At 55.7% G+C, this 18714-nt stretch overlaps 1 protein-coding gene across 5 annotated transcripts in view; it reads left to right on the top strand.

The window, feature by feature from the left end:
* Window positions 1-2608: 2608 nt before the first annotated feature.
* The window catches only part of FGD5 (FYVE, RhoGEF and PH domain containing 5), a 121756-nt gene continuing 105650 nt past the window's right edge, over window positions 2609-18714 (top strand). Inside the window, exons 1-2 of one of the 5 annotated variants that reach the window (XM_070359296.1) lie at window positions 2609-2861; window positions 14000-16610. In XM_070359296.1, the coding sequence (XP_070215397.1) occupies window positions 2849-2861; window positions 14000-16610 (2624 nt within the window). In that variant the 5' untranslated portion in view covers window positions 2609-2848. Of the gene's footprint in view, window positions 2862-3934; window positions 3956-5881; window positions 5981-13999; window positions 16611-18714 lie in introns of those variants that run through there. The other 4 variants (XM_070359297.1, XM_005898789.3, XM_070359294.1 and 1 more) reach the window with 4 other exon arrangements.

Genomic DNA, 18714 nt, shown 5'->3' with positions numbered 1-18714 from the left:
CAATTTGCACCTGGAGTTCTGCTGGGTGCTGGCCCCCAGATTCCTAGAAACCTGCCAACCTTCTGATAATGTATTAATAAGGAGGCAGAGGTCAGAGAATTAAGTTGTCACTGCAATGAGAACCTGGGGAAGTCTTCTCTACTCCTCTGGACTTTGGCAGCACATCTGGCCAAAAGGTAATGGATCGAGTTATCCAGGGCAGGTTTCCTCCAGAGGGATGAACAGATCACCTGGAGAGCTTGTTAAAATGCAGCCTGTGGTTCAATGGGGCTGGGCTGGGGTCTGAAACTCTGCATTCTTAGGAAGTACCTGAGTGCCACTGCGGGGCTCCATGGACATGGCTCAGAGCTGTGAGGTGTTTCATCTATGCAATGAAAGTATCTGGTTCTCTGGGGACCACCTGGAACAAAGGCTGGACCACAGGCATCTAGGTTCAGGGAGGACAGTCACGGCTGCAAAAACCTTCATGTCCATTTGGAATTCTGCCTCCTCGCAAGCTCCCAGCACAGCTGGTCAAAGTCACAAAAATTCTAGCCTCTGCCATTTTCAGTCCCAGAAAATCCCAAACAACTGTCCGAACCTCTGTCCCAGGCCTTTATTTTTGTGGACAACACATAACTTGTGAAGACCTACTAAGTGCTAGGTTCTATATTGGACACCAGGGCTGCAGGGGTCAGCAGAGCAGACACAGGCTGTGCTCTGGAGCCATCACCCTGGCAAGGGGTCACTTCTGGGCCTTTACTCCTCACGTGAGGGACAGGAAGGCACATAGTGGATACACTGGCTAAATTGCCTGGTGGTTGGTGGTTTACTTGCTAAGTTGTGTCCAACTCCTGTGACCTTATGGACTATAGCCTGCCGGGCTCCTCTCCCATGGAATTCTCCAGGCCAGTGGAGTGGGTAGCTGTTCCCTTCTCCAGGGGATCTTCCCCACCCAGGGATTGAACTCAGGCCTCCCGCATTGCAGGTGGATTCTTTACCTTCTGAGCCACCAGGGAAGCCTGCTAAATTGCCAAGCTGTCCCACCCGTGAGCTCCTTCCACAGGCTGGGGCTGCCGCTGGCCTGCACTCTGCACTCAACCAAACTACTCCATGACCAAGCCACAGCTTGAGCTGGGCACCGGAGATGCAGACATGGAGCAACCAGGGCAAGAACCGTCAGACAAGCTCGTTTTAACTCTTAGCTTACTCATTTTCCTCAAATGTAACATGGGAAGAATTTTGCTACCAGCTTCATAAGGTTGTGGGGCGACTTAAATGAGTCAACGTCCAGATACAAAGCTTAACACTTTGCAGGGCACACAGCAGGTGCTCCGTAAGGGCTGACTGCCAGTTATATACGAGACCGCTTTCAACAGCTGATAGAAGGAAGCCTTAGTATGACATTCAAAACACCCCACTGTCTGTGCCTCTTAACAGATGCGGCCTCCCTTTCACCCTGCCTCGCTGAACCCCTCCTGGCTCTTCCATGAGGTGGTGTCTTCTCACACCTCTAAGTCTGTGCCCAAGCTACTCCCTCCATCTGAAAGGTTTTTTTTTTTTTTCTGGTACCCTCTTCATTCAGGGGCCACCTCTAAGTTTGCAAGTTTCTGTGCACACCTGTCCTCATCCCAGCGCTTGTCCAGGGAAACAGAATTGGCTACGTTTGCGCGGCCAATCCGACAGGGGCTCAAGGGTAAAGGCTTGCGTCATCCGCGTCTGCCAGTGCCAGGCCCGGGTCCCAGCGAGGTGCTGGCCGCTTTGCGCTGAGCAGACAAAGGCTCCGCCTTATCGGGTCTCCCTTTCCATGTCACTGCCTCGGGGAGGCCTTCCATGATCACCTGTTCTGTCCTCCAGAGGTTGTCAAACTAGCTTGCATCAGAAAAATTTCTTACACAAGGGATTTCTGAGTCAGTAAGTCTGGGGAGGGCCCTAAGAATTCGGACTTTTAAAATTACAGCGCTGATCGGGTCACTTCGCGCGCTCCTGTTCTGCCCCCCCTGGTTTATCTCCCTCAAGGCACTCGTAACTCTCTGCAATGTTTATTGACTCTCTGCAATGTTTATTGCTTATTTGTCCTGTGTCGCCACAGACCTCCCATCTAAACTCCACGAGGGGCAAGAATTTTGGGTTGTCCTGCGCACAGCACGGCACGGTGCTGGGCCCGGGACTGAATGAATGAATGCCCGAGGTTGAAAATCAAGTGACAGATGGTCCGCTGGGCGAAGGGACCCCTAGAAGCCCAACTCGCCGCTTCACCACGCCCCCCGTCCTAGTCCCTGGAACCCCGCGCAGCTCCCCGAGGCCCCACGCCACGGCCCCTTTAAATGTGCGCGGGGACGCCTCGCCCCTGGGCTCCCTCGATCCCTGACGGAGCAGAAAGAAGAAATAAAAAAAGCCTTCCAGAGCAGGAGGAAACGTCTCGGAGGGGGCGGAGGCGCAGCGGCGGCACCGGCAGAGGCGCGGCGGCCAGAGCGCAGCGCGCGCGGAGCCGGGCGCCCGGAGCGGACACGACGCCGCGCGCCGGCCCGGCCCCGCCCCCGCCCGCGCGCCCGCGCCCCGGCCCCGCCCCGAGGCTCGCGCCCCCCGGCCCCGCGCGCCGCGCGCGCGGCCTCAGTGAGCGCGCCGCCGCCCCCCGCGCCCCGACCGCGCACTCGCTCCGCTCCCCGGCCCCGCCCAACCCCGGAGGCCCGCGCCCGGCGCCCCCACTGCCCTGCGCGCCGCGCGGAGTCCGGCGCGCGCCGGGGGCGGGGCAGGCGCCGGGGGGGTGCGGGCCCCGCGGGGCGGCCATGGAGTGAGGCGGCGCGCGGACTCGCGCTCGGACGGACGGAGGCACCGACGGGCGGCCCCGGGCTCCGCGCGCTGGAAGATGAACAGAGCAGGTAGGAGGCTCCGCGGGGCACGCGCGCCAAGGCGCCCGTCCGGCGCTCCAAGTTGGAGCCCGCGAGGCGCTCCGGAGCGAGCTGCCCAGAAACCCCCCGACCTTCCGCCTCGGCTGAGGGACGGGCGGGTCCCGAGGAGGCCGAGAGCGTCGGGGGCTCTCAGCCCCGTCCGGGACGCCCCACCTCGGGGACGCCTCCTCGGTCTCGGGAGGCCGCACCCCGGCCCCGATAGGCCGCCTCCGGCTCCCACCGCGGCCCCCCCGGCTTGGGGGTCCCCTCGCGACGGGGAAGGACACTCCCTTCGCAAAAGCGACTTGGTCGCGCCCCTGAATCCTCCCTCCTGCTGCTTGGGGTCCCCTTCAGGCTCTCGCTGGCCCCCCAGAGGCCCTCTTGGCCCCCCGGGTCCGTCTGCGCTCTTCCCCCCGCCGGGGTCTATGCCTGGTCCCTCACTGGTGCGCGGCGCGCCCTTGGCGGCTTCTCACGCCTCTCCCTCTCCTGGACCCCCGCAGACTTGGAGCTCGCTCCCCTTCGCAATTAAAAAGCCCTAAATGACCACACCCCGCCCCCGCCCCCCGCAGCGGCGCGCCCGCATCCCCTGCGGGGCCCTGGCAGGGCCCCGCTTTGTGCCCAGGGGACGGCTCTCCAGGCGTTCCCTCCCAGCCCTCGCGTCTCTGCCCTGAGACTCTGCCTCTGCCCGGTCGGGACGTCCGTGAAATCCCAAATGCGTTCGGCGGTACAGAGCGATCCCCTCGAGGAGTGCCGTTCAACAGACTTACTGACTGAGACCCAGAGATGGGCGGTGCCTGGACCCCAGTTCTCCGGGGTCCCGACTCCTCCGCGGGAAGGGCAGAAAGTTGCCTCCAAGAGGCGAGTTTACGAGGAGGCAGCCGTCCCAGCTGAGTTCACTTGCCTGCCAAGGAGCGGTTATCGCTCTTTTCATTTTTTTTTTTTTTTTTTTTTTCATAGAATTTAGCAGAAGGCAGCTCCCTCTCCGACCAACACCCTTGTCCGAATCCGAACTCCAAAACACACATCCCTAAAGAAACAGGAAGCCACCATTTTGGCTGTCTTAGAACCATATCCTGCTGCCCTGGGTGGGTGTACAAAAGTGTGTGTGTGTGTGTGTGTGCGCGCGTTGTGGGCTTTTCCTTTCTCAAGTGTTTTTAATGAATAAAATCTTTGTCTGAGGAGTGAGGTGCGGGTCGGAGACGTTTGGCTCATTGATCTGACAAAGGAGACACTTGGGGGCTTAGGACGTGGTGGCCGCCTCCCTGTGTCCAGGCCCTGTTGTGGCTGGGCGTGGACACACCTGGACCCTGAGCGAGTGATGGTCGCGGAGTAGGGGGCTGGGGGTGGGGGCGGGGTGCCACCTTGGAGGAGTAGAGAGAAGACCGGAGCCGGATCCCAGTGCCCAGCCAGCCCCCTCCTTCTAGGAAGGAGGTGGCCTGCTGCTTGATCTAGCGCGGACAGAGCCAGGCTAAGTCTTTCCTACACGCCTAATAAAACTCGCTGGAAAACAATGGTGAGAGCCCCGTGCGGTTTTCCCACGTTTCCCTGCACGAGACTTGGGCAAGCCCTCCATTCTCCGAGACTCTGGGGTTTGGAGTGAGCCAGAAAACGCTTAGCGCAGGCTTGGTCCCAGGAAATCTCAGCACTTCCCGCCCTTGGGTTCCAGCATCCTGTAATTTGCATCTAGCGTAAATCTGGTTACTTTTTCTGTGTGATAGCAATCATAGACCTCACGTAATGATATGTATGTGCCTGGCTCTGAATTTCTTGATCATGCAGCAGAGTGGTTCATAGACTCCGTGGGACTGAACCCCGTAACCACCGTAGGCTTAGTTATTTGACCTGGAGCAGGTTACTTAACCTCTCAGTGTCTATTTCTTCATCTTGAAAATTGGGATGGTAAGATCTTTGTTGCTGAGGTCTCATAATTAAACAAAGCTTGTTGGTGCCAAGCACAGTGTCTGTCACCTTACGTTGTTATTTAGTTACGGAGTCGTATCCGACTGACTCTTCGAGGCCCCATGGACTGTATGTAGCCCGCCAGGTTCCTCTGTCCATGGGATTTCCCAGGCAAGAATACCCGGGTGGGTTGCCACTTCCTCCTCCAAGGGATCTTCCTGACCCAGGGATGGAACCCAACTCTCCTGCATTGCAGGGGGATTCTATAGCACTGAGCCACCTGGGAAGCCCCCATCACATACGTGACCAGCAAATTACTGGTTCATATTGACCCAGACGCTGCTCTTCAGTGTTTTACACTTGGATCAGTTCGGTTTTCACAGTAACCTCATCGTGAGGACTGTTGCCGTTCTCATTTTATAGATGGGAAAACTGAGCTGCAGGGATTTTGTGGTTGCTGGCCTAATAAGGAGTTGAGACAGGGTTGAAACAGACTGTCCAGCTTGAGAGCCTGCTTTATTTACCTGGTGCATAACACATAGTGGGTGCACAGGAAATGTTTGCCAGTTGACTTTGTTAGGTACCTTATGTGGGTTTTTTGCCTTGAACTTCTCAACAGCATTATGAAAAAAGCAGGGTATTTCTTCCATTTGACCTAGAAAGAAACTGAGGCTCAGGAGGCACAGTGACATGCCTGAGATCACACGGCTGATGTGTGGCAGAGCTGGGGTTGGAGTCAGGTCTGTCTGAGCCATGCCTTTTCCACGTGGGTCCCACACCCGTCGTGGGTCGCTGGACTCACCTGACCGCAGCCTCATTAGAAATCATCAGGCTTGACTGGGACATTCCAGCAGGCATCCAGGAATGAAACGTAAATTAAGATGCAGTTGGAAGGTGAAATCGGAAGATAATTACTCTTGGAACATACGGTTGTGAGAGTTCCAGAGGGAGAACAGTGAACTGCAGTTGCAGTGGACGCAGGGGCCCACGTCGGGGATGTCAGGGAACGCCGTCAGAAAAGCCAGTTTAAAAGACTGTCGTCTGCCAGAGCAGATGGCACTTACTGACTGCTCGGTGCCGTCTCCTCACCCTGCAGATGTGGAAACTGAGGCTCAAGGACAGGAGGGGTCTTGCCCAAGGTGTCCCTTCAACTCATGGCAGAGGCAGCCATGGAGATCAGAGCTCCATCTCCCAGCCCAGTGCTCCTCCAGGTACCTCTTCTCATTTAACCTCTGCAGAGCTGGCAAGGGAGGCTTCCCTGGTAGCTCAGCTGGTAAAGAATCCGCCTGCAATGCAGGAGACTCCAGTTCGATTCCTGGGTTGGGAAGAGGAGACCCCAGTTCGATTCCTGGGTTGGGAAGATCCCCTGGAGAAGGGATAGTCTACCCACTCCAGTATTCTTGGGCTTCCCTTGTGGCTCAGCTGGTAAAGAATCTTCCAGCAATGCGGGAGACCTGGGTTTGATCCCTGGGTTGGGAAGATCCCCTGGAGAAGGGAACGGCTACCAGCAGCATGAATGTGTGAGTGGCAGATATTTAATTAAAATAGAAAATATAAACTGGTAGCAGGGGCCTGGCTGCTACGGATGATTTCTATCTCCAGAGGCTGTGAAAAATCTCTTCCTCCTACCCCCGCCCTCAGTTAACTCTTGGCATCTTGATTGACAAGGTATTCTGCATTCGGGTCATCCTCAGGGGTAGCGCATTGCCAGAAGGTCTTGGGCACTGGTGCCTCAGGGTGGCGAGGGTGTGCCCCCAAGCTGTGTGTTTTGGGGAGAGAGAGGGTCCATCCGTGCTTGATTCTTGCTGTGGTTGTTCAGTCGCTCAGTCGAGTCCGACTCTTTGCGACCCCGTGGACTGCAACACACCAGGCTTCCCTGTCCTTCACCATCTCCTGAAATTTGCTCGGACTCGTGTCCGTTGAGTCGGTGATAACATCCAACCGGGTTATACTCTGTCACCCCCTTCTCCTCCTGCCCTCAATCTTTCCCAGCTTCAGTCTTTTCCGATGAGTCGGCTTGTCACATCAGATGGCCAAAGTGCTGGAGCTTCAACTTCAGCATCTGTCCTCCCAATGAATATTCACGACTGATTTCCTTTAGGATGGATTGGTTGGATCTCCTTGCAGTCCACAGGACTCTCAAGAGTCTTCTCCAGCACCACAGTTCGAAAGCATCCATTCTTTGGCCCTCAGCCTTGTTTATGTTCCACCTCTCACATCCATACTTGGCTGCTGGGTTCTAGAGAGTCAGAAGGTTACACTGAACCCAGAGGAGGAAGCCCCTGCTCTGATTTATCCTGTTATTAATCCATCCCTGACATATTCTACAGCTCAGCCAGACCGGACTCTTGGCCACACTTCCAAAGGCCTTGCGTCTAACTGCCTCTGGGCCTTTGCACACTCTGTGCCTCTGCCTGGAACACCTAACCTCCTTTTTTTAAATTTTTATTTTATACTGGAGCAGAGTTGATTTACAGTGCTGTGTCAGTTTCAGATGTACAGCAAAATGATTCTGTTTTATATATATATATATAGGGTTGGCAAAAAAATTCGTTCATGTTTTTTCATAACATCTTTGACTATATATATGGAATAGGAGCTTCCCCATATATAAAGAATCTGCCTGAGATGTAGGAGACATGGTTTGATCCCTGAGTTGGCAAAATCCCATGGAGGAGGGCATGGCAAGGCAACCCACTCCAGTATTCTTGCCTGGAGAATCCATGGACAGAGGAGCTTGGCAGGCTTCATGGGGTCGCAAAGAGTGGGACACGATGTAAGTGACTGCACACGCTCAATATTTATATATATGTATTATATATATATATATATATTCTTTTTCAGACTCTCTTCCCATTTAGGTTATTATAGAATCTTGAGTAGAGTTCCCTATGCCGTACAGTAGGTCCTTGTTGATTATCTTTCTTATATATAGTAGAGTGCACCTGTTAATTCCAAATTCTTAATTTATTCCTCCCCACTCCCCCCATAATCATAAATGTCTTTCCTAAATCTGTGAATCTGTTTCTGTTTTGTAAATAAGTTCATTCGTATCACTTTTTTAGATTTAGATGAAAGTGTGAAAGTCGCTCAGTTGTGTCTGGCTCTGCGACCCCGTGGACTATACAGTCCTTGGAATTCTCCAGGCCCGAGTACTGGGGTGGGCAGCCTTTCCCTTCTGCACGGAACCCAGGTGTCCCGCGTTGCAGGCGGATTCTGTACTGGCTGAGCCACGAGGGAAGCTTAGCTTTGGAGTCATTCAGTGTCTGCCTCTCCCTGTCTGACTCACTGCACGTGCTGCTGGTCTCTAGGTTCACCTGTGTTGCTGCAGATGGCACGAGTTCATTGCTTTTTCCGGCCAAGTAATACCCCACTGTATATGTGTGCCACGTCTCCTTCATCCCCTCCTCTTGGGTTGCTTCCGTGCTGTAGCAGGTGTAGCTGGTGCTGCAGTGAACTCTGGGGTGCGTGTATCTTTTTGAACTAGGTTTTCTCCAGATACATGCACAGGCATAGGATTGCTGGATCATATCCAACTTCATTTTTTTTTTATGATGAAAGGTGTCCCTGTCCTTCAGCAGGCACCCCGGTGTATCTGTCCCCTGGGCCTCCTCTGGGCAGCACTGGTCTGAGACCCAGGGAACCCGGCCCTGCGCAGGGGCTCTGTGTGGGTCCTCCTTGGGAGGAAGGAGAGCTGGGGGCCGTCCCCCTTCATCTTCTCACCTCCCACGTCCCGTCTCCTTCGCTGGCTCCTCCTCGGAGCCTTGGGGCCGGTGGGGCTCCATCCCGGCTCTGCTCTCGTCTCTGCCCCCCACTCAGTCTCTCGGTGATTTCACCCGGCTCGTGCCCTGATTCCGTCTCTGTGATGGCTGCCTCCAGCCAGGCCACTCCCAGGAACCCAGGCTGGTCCACCCAAGAGCCCACTGACCGCTCCTTGCAGGGCTGTGATGGGGAAGTCGGACCAACAGGTGCAGATGGAAGTTCTGGTTTCCTCCCGCGACACCTGCAGCCTTCCCGGTTCAGCTGGTGGCAGCTTCACCCTGCCGGTTGCTCTGACTCCAAACTTCTGCATTGCCCATGATTCTTCTTTCTCTCACACCCCACATCCAGACCGTCTGTAAATCCCACCAGCTCTACCTTCATCTTTAGAATCTGATCTTTTTCTTTCTTCCTTCCTTTTTTAACCACTTCTTCCGCTGAAGCCTGATCCAAGCCTCCATCCTCTCTGGCATCATTATCGCAGGTGCCCCCTTCCTGGCCTCCCCGATATCATGCTCAGCACTGTTGCGGCTTTCAGCACACTAGCTGGAGTGGGCTTGGCCTTCTGCTCAGGGCCGGGTTGTCATCTACACTCTGCCCTCATCTCCTGTCCCTCCTTCGTTGCCTCACTCCCTTCCCACCACTCAGACGTCCTTGGACACGCCGGGTGAGCCCTGAATCCCCTCACCTTTTCAGGTCTTCACTCTGATGTCCTCTCATTGAGACCCGTCCTGGTCTCTCTGTTTAAAGTTGCAAGCTCCTCATCTTTCCTCCAAACCCCTCCTAATTCCTGATCTTTTCCTGTGGACGTCATGATCATCTCACATATGATGGATAACAAACTTAGGCTTTTTATCGCTTATCTCCCACCACTACAGTGTAAAGGCCAGGAGGCATGTGGTCTTTGTCTTGTTTATTGATGTATCCAGAGAGTCTGGACGAGGGCCCAGAAGACACTGGGTGCTCCATCAATACTGGTGTAGTGGAGTTGGATTACAGAGAGCTGGACGGGAGCGAAGGAAAGCCAGTCATTCACTTTGTGGTCACTCAGTCCTTCTGACTCAGCCTTATGGGATTTCTCACTTGATTCGCTGTCCCTGGCCTCTCCGGCCTCAGTCTCTCTGCATTTTGCCTTTCTCTGCTTCACTAGAAGCCGGGAGCCCCAAGTCTGCTCTGTGCAAGAGATGTTCAGTTGTGTCTGACTCTTCACGACCCCATGGACTTGTGAAGCCCACCCAGGCTCCTCTGTTCATGGAATTTTCCAGCCAAAGAATACTGGAGTGAGTTGCCATCTTCTCCTGCAGGGGATCTTCCAGACCTGGGAATTGAACCCGCATCTCCTGCATTGGCAGGCGGATTCTTTACCGCTGAGCCACTGGGGATCCCACAGAAGAAATGCTTGATGGCAAAGGGTGAAGGGACTGGACCAGGAAGCAAGAGACTCCATTCTGCAGAGGCCCTTCTCTGGACTCGCTGAGTCCCCCGCCCTGCCTGCGCCTCAGTCTCCTCTCCCAGTGAGGGGTCGGGCAGGGTCTTTCTGACTGCCATCCTTGGATTTCAGAGGGGAAGGGGTGAAACGCCCTGAGCTCCAGAGCAGAGAGCAGGACGTGGACACTGGGTACTTGTCACTCCTCGGGGCTCCCGTGGGGAAGGCATTTTCTTGCTGGATCACGCCTAAGACGCCCACTGTGACCTTTTTCCGAGGAGACGGCGCCCGCAGATCAATAGCTTGATTGCAGGAAGGATGGGGCGGGGTGGGAGTGATGCATTTTTCATGGCCGATCTGTCCCTCTGGCAGCTCTGGTGGTGCCTGTGTGAAATACCACCTGTTAAAGATGAGAAATGAGAGTCCCCACCCCCTGGAAAATAATTGCCTGCCAGTGTCTGACACCTGATGTTGAGAAGTGACGCTCGTATTATGTCATGTATCAGTGCAGATCCAGACTTAACAGCAGGAGAAGACGTCAAGGAGGGGAAGCCTGACTTTATTAGCACGACAATAGTGTGAAAATGGGTTGCTGGTCATGTCCAACTCTTTTGCGACCTCAAGGACTACAGCCTGCCAGGCTCTTCTGTCCATGGAATTTTCCAGGCACAGTACTGGAGTGGGTTGCCATTCCCTTCTCCAGGGGATCTTTCCAACCCAGGGATCAAACCTGCATCTCCTGCATTGCAGTCAGATTCTTTACTGTCTGAGCCTCCAGGGAAGCTCCTGTTTATGGAAAACTACTAAGCGAAGTCCTGCTAACGTACTGTGTATCTTTGGATCTGTATAACAGCCTCTTGTACCCGTTTTACAGAAGAGGAATCTGAGACTCAGCCTCATAGCTTATAAGTGGCAAAGGTAGGATTTGAACCCAGATCACCAGGCTCCAAAGGCTTGTAACTATTACCCTGTTATGTCACAGTGACAGGGAGCTGAAGCTTAGCTGTTTTTAGCTCCAGATATTTCGGGCTTTAAGAAAAAAAAATAAATTGAACAGAAATTTTTCTAAATGAGGTTGTATTTGATTGTGTATAGAAACAAGGGGTTGGAAAGTCACTTCTTTCGTCTTGAAGACTCAGGTTGTTTATCTGGATGCCTGCGGCTTTACTGGGTTGTTGGTGTGGGTGAATGTAGGTATGGGTTAGGGTGTTGAGGAAGTGAGTGCTTTCGTCTTTAAAACATTTTTTTTAAAAAAATGGTTATTTCTTTAGCTGTGCCAGGTCTTAATTGCGGCGTGTGGGGTCTGGTTCCCCGAGGAGGGCTGGAACTCCGGCCCCCTGCGTTGGGAGCATGGAGTCTTAGCCACTGGACCACAGAGCAGTCCTGAGCCTTAAAGTCTCGAGCGCTGGGCCTCCTCCCCCCCGTTCTTGCTGTCAGCTGCCACATCTTACAACCAACATTGTCCCTGTTCTCACTGCCCCCTCCCAATTAGCTGTGCCCTGGGAAACCAGGCCAGTAAGTTCATTAGATTTATGTGCAGCACACAAGTAAGGAGGCTTTGGAGTCAGGCCCTTCCAGGCACAGAGTGTGTGGGCTTTATAACCCTGTATTATTGGTATCCAGGGCCTTTTTTTAAATTTCCTTTGGGGCCACTCAGCTGAATTTTTCATAGTCCTGCCAGCTTGGGGGGACGACACTGACTTTGGCCTCAGATATACTGAAACGGGGGCTTCCCTGGTGGCTCAGAGGGTCAAGAATCCGTCTGCAGTGCAGGAGATCTGGTTCAGTCCCTTGGTCAGGAAGATCCCCTGGAGACTGGAATGGCAACCCACTCCAGCATTCTTGCCTGGAGAGTCCCATGGACAGAGGAGCCTGGTGGGCTACCGTCCATGGGGTCACAAAGAGTTGGACACGACTGAATCAACTTAGTGTGCTCACACGCGCACGCACACACACACACACACACACACATACTGAAACGGAGGGGCCGGTGGGACAGTCCCTATGGAGATGGGCTGCCACCGTGGCCACCACCCCTGACTCCTGAGCACCCTGTGGTGGGGCTGGTCTGAGTCGTGACATGCTGCGAGTGTGAAATATACCTTAAATTTCGAGGACTTAGCATCATAAAGAATGTCGGATATCTGCCGAATGAACTTTGTGTATCAATTACATGTTGATCCAAACATGATTCGTTGATTACGTGATAATATCCAAAGTGATATCTGGGATATATTGAGTTGAAAAGTGTATTGTTAGTGTCACCTGTTTCTTTTTTACTCTTTAATGTGGCTATGAGAAAATTAATAATAATTATGTGTGTAATGATAAATGGGGCTCACATTATATTTGTCAGTCTGGCCTGGATTAGAAATGACTGAGGTCAGAGATGGAGCTGGGAGTTGAATGCCGTGGGAGGGGGTGGTGTTTGCTGGCAACCCTCCAGGCCAGCTGCTCCACCTTCCCTCTGTCCCAGGCTGAACTGACATGCCAAGCCAGCTTTGTATCAGAGTATCACGCCCAAGGCTCAGTGGGGATGGAACTGGGAATCGAGACTGGACTGCGGCAGGGACGTGCGCGTCCTAACCTGGCAGTGGACGGCCAGGCAGTGCTGAAGCAAAGACGGCAGGACAGAGTGGCGTCCCTGGGAATCCCCAGTCCTCGCCCGTCTGCAGTGCGGGCAGGGGCTCGGAAGCCCAGCCGCGGGTGTGAAGGCATGGGCTGGCTGTGGCAGGAGAGATGCTGAACTTGGAAGTGGGCGATTCCACCCTTGACCCTCCCGCTGTCCGGGTCCGTCCCATCCTGCCAAAGTGAGCTGCAGTGTCACCCCCTCCAAGTGGTCGTCCCTAGCTGCCGCACCCTTGCTTCCCTGACCCCTGTGACACATGCGTGTTGTCCATCTTCCATTTTGTTGTGGCCGATGAGCCTCAACATCCACACGGGATGAGACCTGTGTTGGAAAATACCATGTGATTGCCCCGTGAGGTTTGGGCGCAGGGCAGTTCGCTGGACACCAGCCCGAGGCATGCAGAGTTCAGAGGTGGCCCTTGGGAGAATCGTGGCGTCGCCATCCCAAGCCTGGTGGTGTGCCATTCTCGAGGGAAGGCGGTGCTCAGTCATCATATTGCGAGAGTCCGCAGCTCCTGTGGTGGTTCTGCCAGCCTTTCTTTTTCTTCGGCTGCCTTCATTGCAGCATGCAGACCTTTTCTAGCTGCAGCCCACGGGTTTCTCTTACTGCGGAGCACAGACTCGAGTGTGCACAGGCAGGCGTGGTAGCTGTGGTGCGCCCGCTTGGTTGCCCCGAGGCATGAGGGATCTTAGTTGCCTGACCAGGGATTGGAACCTGAGTCCCCCGCTTTGAAAGGTGGATTCTTAACCACTGGACCACCAGGGAAGTCCCCGTTGTGTCAGGCTGGTCTCCCTAATTTGATTTGTGAGGACTCAGCAGAGGTGTTCTTCTCTTCTTGGCCCTGGAAGACTCTGCCATCTACGGTGCAGTGTGTGTAGAGACTAGACTGCACTAACGGGAGAGAGGCTGTGGGCTCCTTGAGGGCAGCCTGGATGCTGTTAAGATCTTCATTGGCTCCTGGGCACGTGCATTTACTACATACTTGTTGAGCGAATGAGTGCAGAGATCAGGACGCTTTTATTGTGAGCACAGGCTGTCATTCGTTCGGGTTCTGTTAGCCAGACTGTGTTTAGAAGAAAGATCTCTTCACCTTGTTTACAGAATGAATCTTGAGTGGGTAAGAAAGTGGCAACCCACTCCAGTGTTCTTGCCTGGGAAACCCCATGGAGAGAGGAGCCCGGTGGGCTAAGGTCCGTGGGGTCCCGAAAAAGTCGGATACGACCGAGTGCGTGAGCACACGGGAATTTAAAGATGTTGGTGGAGGGCATCAACCTGGCAGAACGTGCTGGGTTGGGCTCACGTGGGCTGGGAAGCCAGCTCCAGTGTTCTCTTGAAAACGTAGGTAGGAGACTCTTGAATGGAAGTAAAGGTAACTGTGCTTTCTCTCCCCTTCTTGTCTGTGTTTTCATCCTTTAGATTCACCCAAACCACCAGTCGCCCCCAAGCCGAAGGCTGCCAGTTCCCTCACGCCACAGACACCACCCAAATTCTGCCCATCGTCACTCCGGCCTGAAAGCCTTCACAGCCCCAACTCCTCCATGTCCAGGGGGCCGAAACCCCCCATCGCCCCGAAGCCCCGTCTGGCCACCCCCAGCGAGTGGAGGGCCAGCGTCTACGTGATCAACAGCTTGAACAAATGCAGCAACGGGAAGCTGCCCTGCGTAGACAGGGGCCTCTACGAAGAGCACCGGTCCACCCCTGAGTGCTCTGAGTCCGAGGCCGATGAGGATTACATCGTGGCCCCCAGGGCCCCTCCGGGGGAGGACGAAGCCAGGGATGCGGGCTGCGTGGAGAATGCAGTCACGGGGCCTCCGGAGGCCGGCGAGGAGGAGGAGGGCCAGGATGGGGGCGAGGGGTGCGGGCCAGCGGGGTCCGCGGCTGCAGAGGCCTGGGCGGTGCTGAGCGAACAGGCTGACCGAGACGTCGCCCCCGCCCCCGAGGATGCGGAGGGCCCAGACTGTGCCGGGGCCGTGGGGACCGAGGACCAGACGTTGGCAAGTGAGGAGGAGGAAGAGAAGCTGGCGGAAGAACACAGAGCCTGCAGCCTGGAGGACGAGGACGGAGAGGCGGAGCCTGGGGAGCCTGGGGACGGAGGGGCGGAGCCTGGGGACGGATGGGCGGAGTCTCTGAGCGATAGCGTCCCAGCCCGCCTCGAGGTCGTCGAGGATACCGTGGTTGGCGGCGAGGAGGAGCCCGGGGCCCCCGGGACCCCCCAGGAGGCAGAGGAGGAGGACGCAGAACCCGGCCACAGTGTGGACGAGGAGGGCGAGGGGGACGATGCCGGCGAGGAGCCCCCAGAGGACGAGGAGTCGGCCACGGGTGTTCCCGAGGCCGAGGTAGCCAGCGACGACCCTGAAGTCTCCCGGGAAGCGTGTGAAGATGCCGCAGGTTATGGCGGCCAGCATGGCGGGCAGGATGAGCCGGCTGACCCGGCAGAAGCGGAGGCGGGGCAGGACCCCCGGCAGGGCGAGGACCCTGTGCAGGATGAAGCAGCCGAGGAGAGCTGCCACATCATCCCGTTCGAGAGCGACAGCGTGGACGACCTTGTGCCTCCGCTCTCGGCCAGTCCCTACGAGTTCTTCCCCACCGAGAGCACCTCCTTCTGTAGCGAGAGCTACCCTCGTTATTCCGAGTCCGCAGGAGAGTCAGCACAGGAGCTGGGGCCGGAAGAACGTGCGGAGCGGGACCCCGAGGCCGGGCCGGGGCGTGAGCGGCGGGGCTCCGCGCAGGGTGGCGCCGGGGAGGAGGGCGCCCCTGTGCCCGACGTCCTGGTCCTGCCGGAGGACGAGGATGCCAACCCCTATGAGATGGGAGTCGGCCCGACCTGTGGGGCGGACCCCGGGGAGATGGAGACGCTCGGAGCGCAGGCCGCCCTGCAGGAGCTGAGCCCCGATGCGGAGGGCGGCCTGGTCCCCATCGACAGGAAGAACGTCATGGCGAGGGCCAGGCCCCACTCCGGGAAGCTGGCTGGCTACGTCCCAGAAACGGTCCCGGAAGAAATGGGGCCGGAAGCTGGCTCAGCGGCCGCCGGCGTCGGGGCAGCCGCTGCGGAGGCGAGGAAGACAGTCCTGTCGCTGGAGGGGAAGCCGCTGGACGTGGGCAGGGCCCTGCCGGCAAAGCCCAGAGGCTTCACGCTGTACCCGCGATCGTTCTCCGTGGAGGGCCGGGAGATCCCCGTGTCCCTGTACCGGGAGCCCGAGGCATGCGGCCTCGAGGGCCACGGCATCAAGAGGAAGGAAGACAACCTGTCCTTGCCCTGCGTCATCGGCTCCTCCGGCAGCTTCTCCCAGAGGAGCCACCTGCCGTCCAGCGGCACCTCCACCCCATCGTCCATGGTAGACATCCCGCCCCCGTTCGACCTGGCCTGCATCACCAAGAAGCCCATCACCAAGAGCTCCCCCTCGCTCCTGGTGGAGAGCGAGCCCCCGGACAAGCACTCCAAGAAGAAGAAGTCGTCCTTCAAGCGGTTCCTGGCGCTGACGTTCAAGAAGAAGACAGAGAGCAAGGTGCACGTGGACGTCAACGTGTCCTCGTCCAGGTCGTCCTCTGAGTCCAGCTACCACGGGCCGGCCCGGCTCCTGGAGATGGACCGCAGGAGCCTCAGCAACTCGCCGCAGCTCCGGGCGCGGACGGGCAAGCTCCGGGCTTGCGACTCGCCCTCCTCGCTCATCTTCTGCCGGGAGGGCAAGAGGAAGGGGGTCCCCTTCAGCAGGACGGTGTCCCGGGTGGAGTCCTTCGAGGACCGCTCCCGCCCCCCCTTCCTGCCGCTGCCCCTCACCAAGCCACGCTCCATCTCTTTCCCCAACGCGGACACCTCGGACTACGAGAACATCCCGGCCATGAACTCGGACTACGAGAACATCCAGATCCCGCCCCGGAGGCCCGCGCGGGCCGGGACGTTTACGAAGCTGTTTGAAGACCAGAGCCGGGCCCTGTCCACGGCCAACGAGAACGACGGCTACGTGGACATGAGCAGCTTCAACGCCTTCGAGAGCAAGCCACAGAGCGCGGACCCGGAGGCAGAAAGGTACCGTGACACTCGCCTTCCCTTTCCCGGCCGGCGGCGGTAACCATCCGAGAGGCAAGCTTAGGCGAGGGTGGCGGTCCCTGAGCTTTTTGGTGCCAGGAGCCAGTTTGGTGAAAGATGGTAACCATCCGAGAGGCAAGCTTAGGCGAGGGTGGTGGTCCCCGAGATTTTTGGTGCCAGGGGCCAGTTTGGTGAAAGACGGTTTTTCCACGGACCTGGGCAGGGATGGTTTGGGGATGAGTCTAGTGCATGACTTTGATTTTGCACTTTATTTCTGTTGTTATTACATCAGCGCCTCAGATGATCAGGTGTTAGATCCTGGAGGTTGGGGACGGGCATAGTGGTCAGAACGGACTGGCTTTTTCGCCTCGGGCTCTGTCTCTCTCTAGCTTTGTGACTTGGGCTGAGTGGCTTTCCCTCTCCAAGTCTTGGTTACTTCACCTGTGAAAAGAATCCGTGCTGCCTCTAGGCAGAGTGTTTGGAAAGATAGGAGTACCTAGTCTACTTGAGAATGTTGTCTCAGATGCCAAATACAGTGCGCGGGTATTGCTATTATTGGGATATGTTTCTCATCTCCTAGGCAGATGTGCGCGGGTATTGCTATTATCTGGGATATGTTTCTCATCTCCTAGGCAGATGGCTTTACTGCTCCCCTCTGGGCAAGTTACCAAAAGAGAAGGGCCTGGAATCTTGCTAAACTAAATATCTTTCACCATCAGGAGAATACCCTAAATTGAGATTGATCCCTTTTTATTGTGTCAATATACACTATATTCAAGGGAACTAGAAAAGACCATTTATTTAAATCGTTTCAAGAGCTAAGGGCGCCCTAAGCTAAACCTCTCAATAGAGGTCTCTAAGAGGCATGTCCAAGCTGATTCCTTTTGTTTGTTTTTGGACTTGGTCACCTTGGGAATGAGAGTGAAACACTGCAATTATTGACACCAGGGGGGGTTTTCTGACCTCAGCTTCCCGAGCCTGACTGAATGGCCTTATTGATCATCCCGGGTGGGTACTGGCCAAGTCTTGCTGTTTCTTTTGTGTGTGTGTGTGTGTGTGTAATAAAGTTTTATTAAAGTATAAAGGAGATAGAGAAAGCTTCTGACATAGGCATCAGAAGGGGGCAGAAAGAGTACCCCAGTCTTGCTATTTCTTAGGCACCGCGGATGCACCTTAAAGGGGCTGCAATTCAACCTCCACCACGTACACACTCGGGGGCACCTGATCTGAATCAATGAAAAGTCAGAATGGCAGTGATTTTCAAGGAAAGCCTGGTTCTTTCCCCGTACGTACAGTACCTCAGTCTAGTCCCGTACAGCTGTCGTTGCTCCGAATTCCCAGGGGACCTGCAGTAATGAATCGATAAGAATGATTTGCAATTAGCATTAGCTCTCTGTGGAGTGCAGACACGAGGAGAGTTTGCGTGACTTTTGTCCTGCGTTTTTCATACGGTTCCCCACCCTGTCTCCCTCTCCCCCTGCCCCAAGTCTGGGTAAGGCTATGAATTGGTTTTTTCTGTGACCTGGTTTGGAGCAGAGGTGGGCATCAGTGCCCCTAGAGGGATCCAGTTTAATTTGGAGAATGGGGGCATGTGCGCACTTTGAAGAGGGCGGGAGCAGAAAAGCAGACAAGGTCACTGCATTAGTACTTATCAGTGGGGTTTGACAAGACCCAACCCCGGTGGGTGTGGGGGAAGCCTCCCAGGTGGTAAAGAACCCCGCCTGCTGATGCAGGAGATGTAAGAGATTCGGGTTTGATCCCTGGGTGGGGAAGATCCCCTGGAGAAGAGCCTGGGAACCCACTCCAGTAGTCTCGCCTGGAGAATCCCATGGACAGAGGAGCCTGGAGGGCTGCAGTCCACAGGGTCACAGAGAGTCAGACATAACTGAAGTGACTTAGCATGTGTGCACACGACCCCAGTGGCGTACCTCCAGCACTAATGGAAATAGAGCCAAGGTTTGAAACCATAAAGTCTCTGTACTGGGACGGACCTCAAAGGGCATGTGGTCTAACTTCCCATGTCTAATAGGTCTCTCTCCTAACCCGGTCTGTAGTTGAATTCTTCAGGCCCCAGGGAACTCTCTACCTCTCAGAGCTGCTGCAT

Source organism: Bos mutus, chromosome 22, assembly GCF_027580195.1.
Source record: "Bos mutus isolate GX-2022 chromosome 22, NWIPB_WYAK_1.1, whole genome shotgun sequence".
NCBI lineage: Eukaryota > Metazoa > Chordata > Mammalia > Artiodactyla > Bovidae > Bos > Bos mutus.
This window is presented reverse-complemented; position numbering and strand designations above follow the sequence as displayed.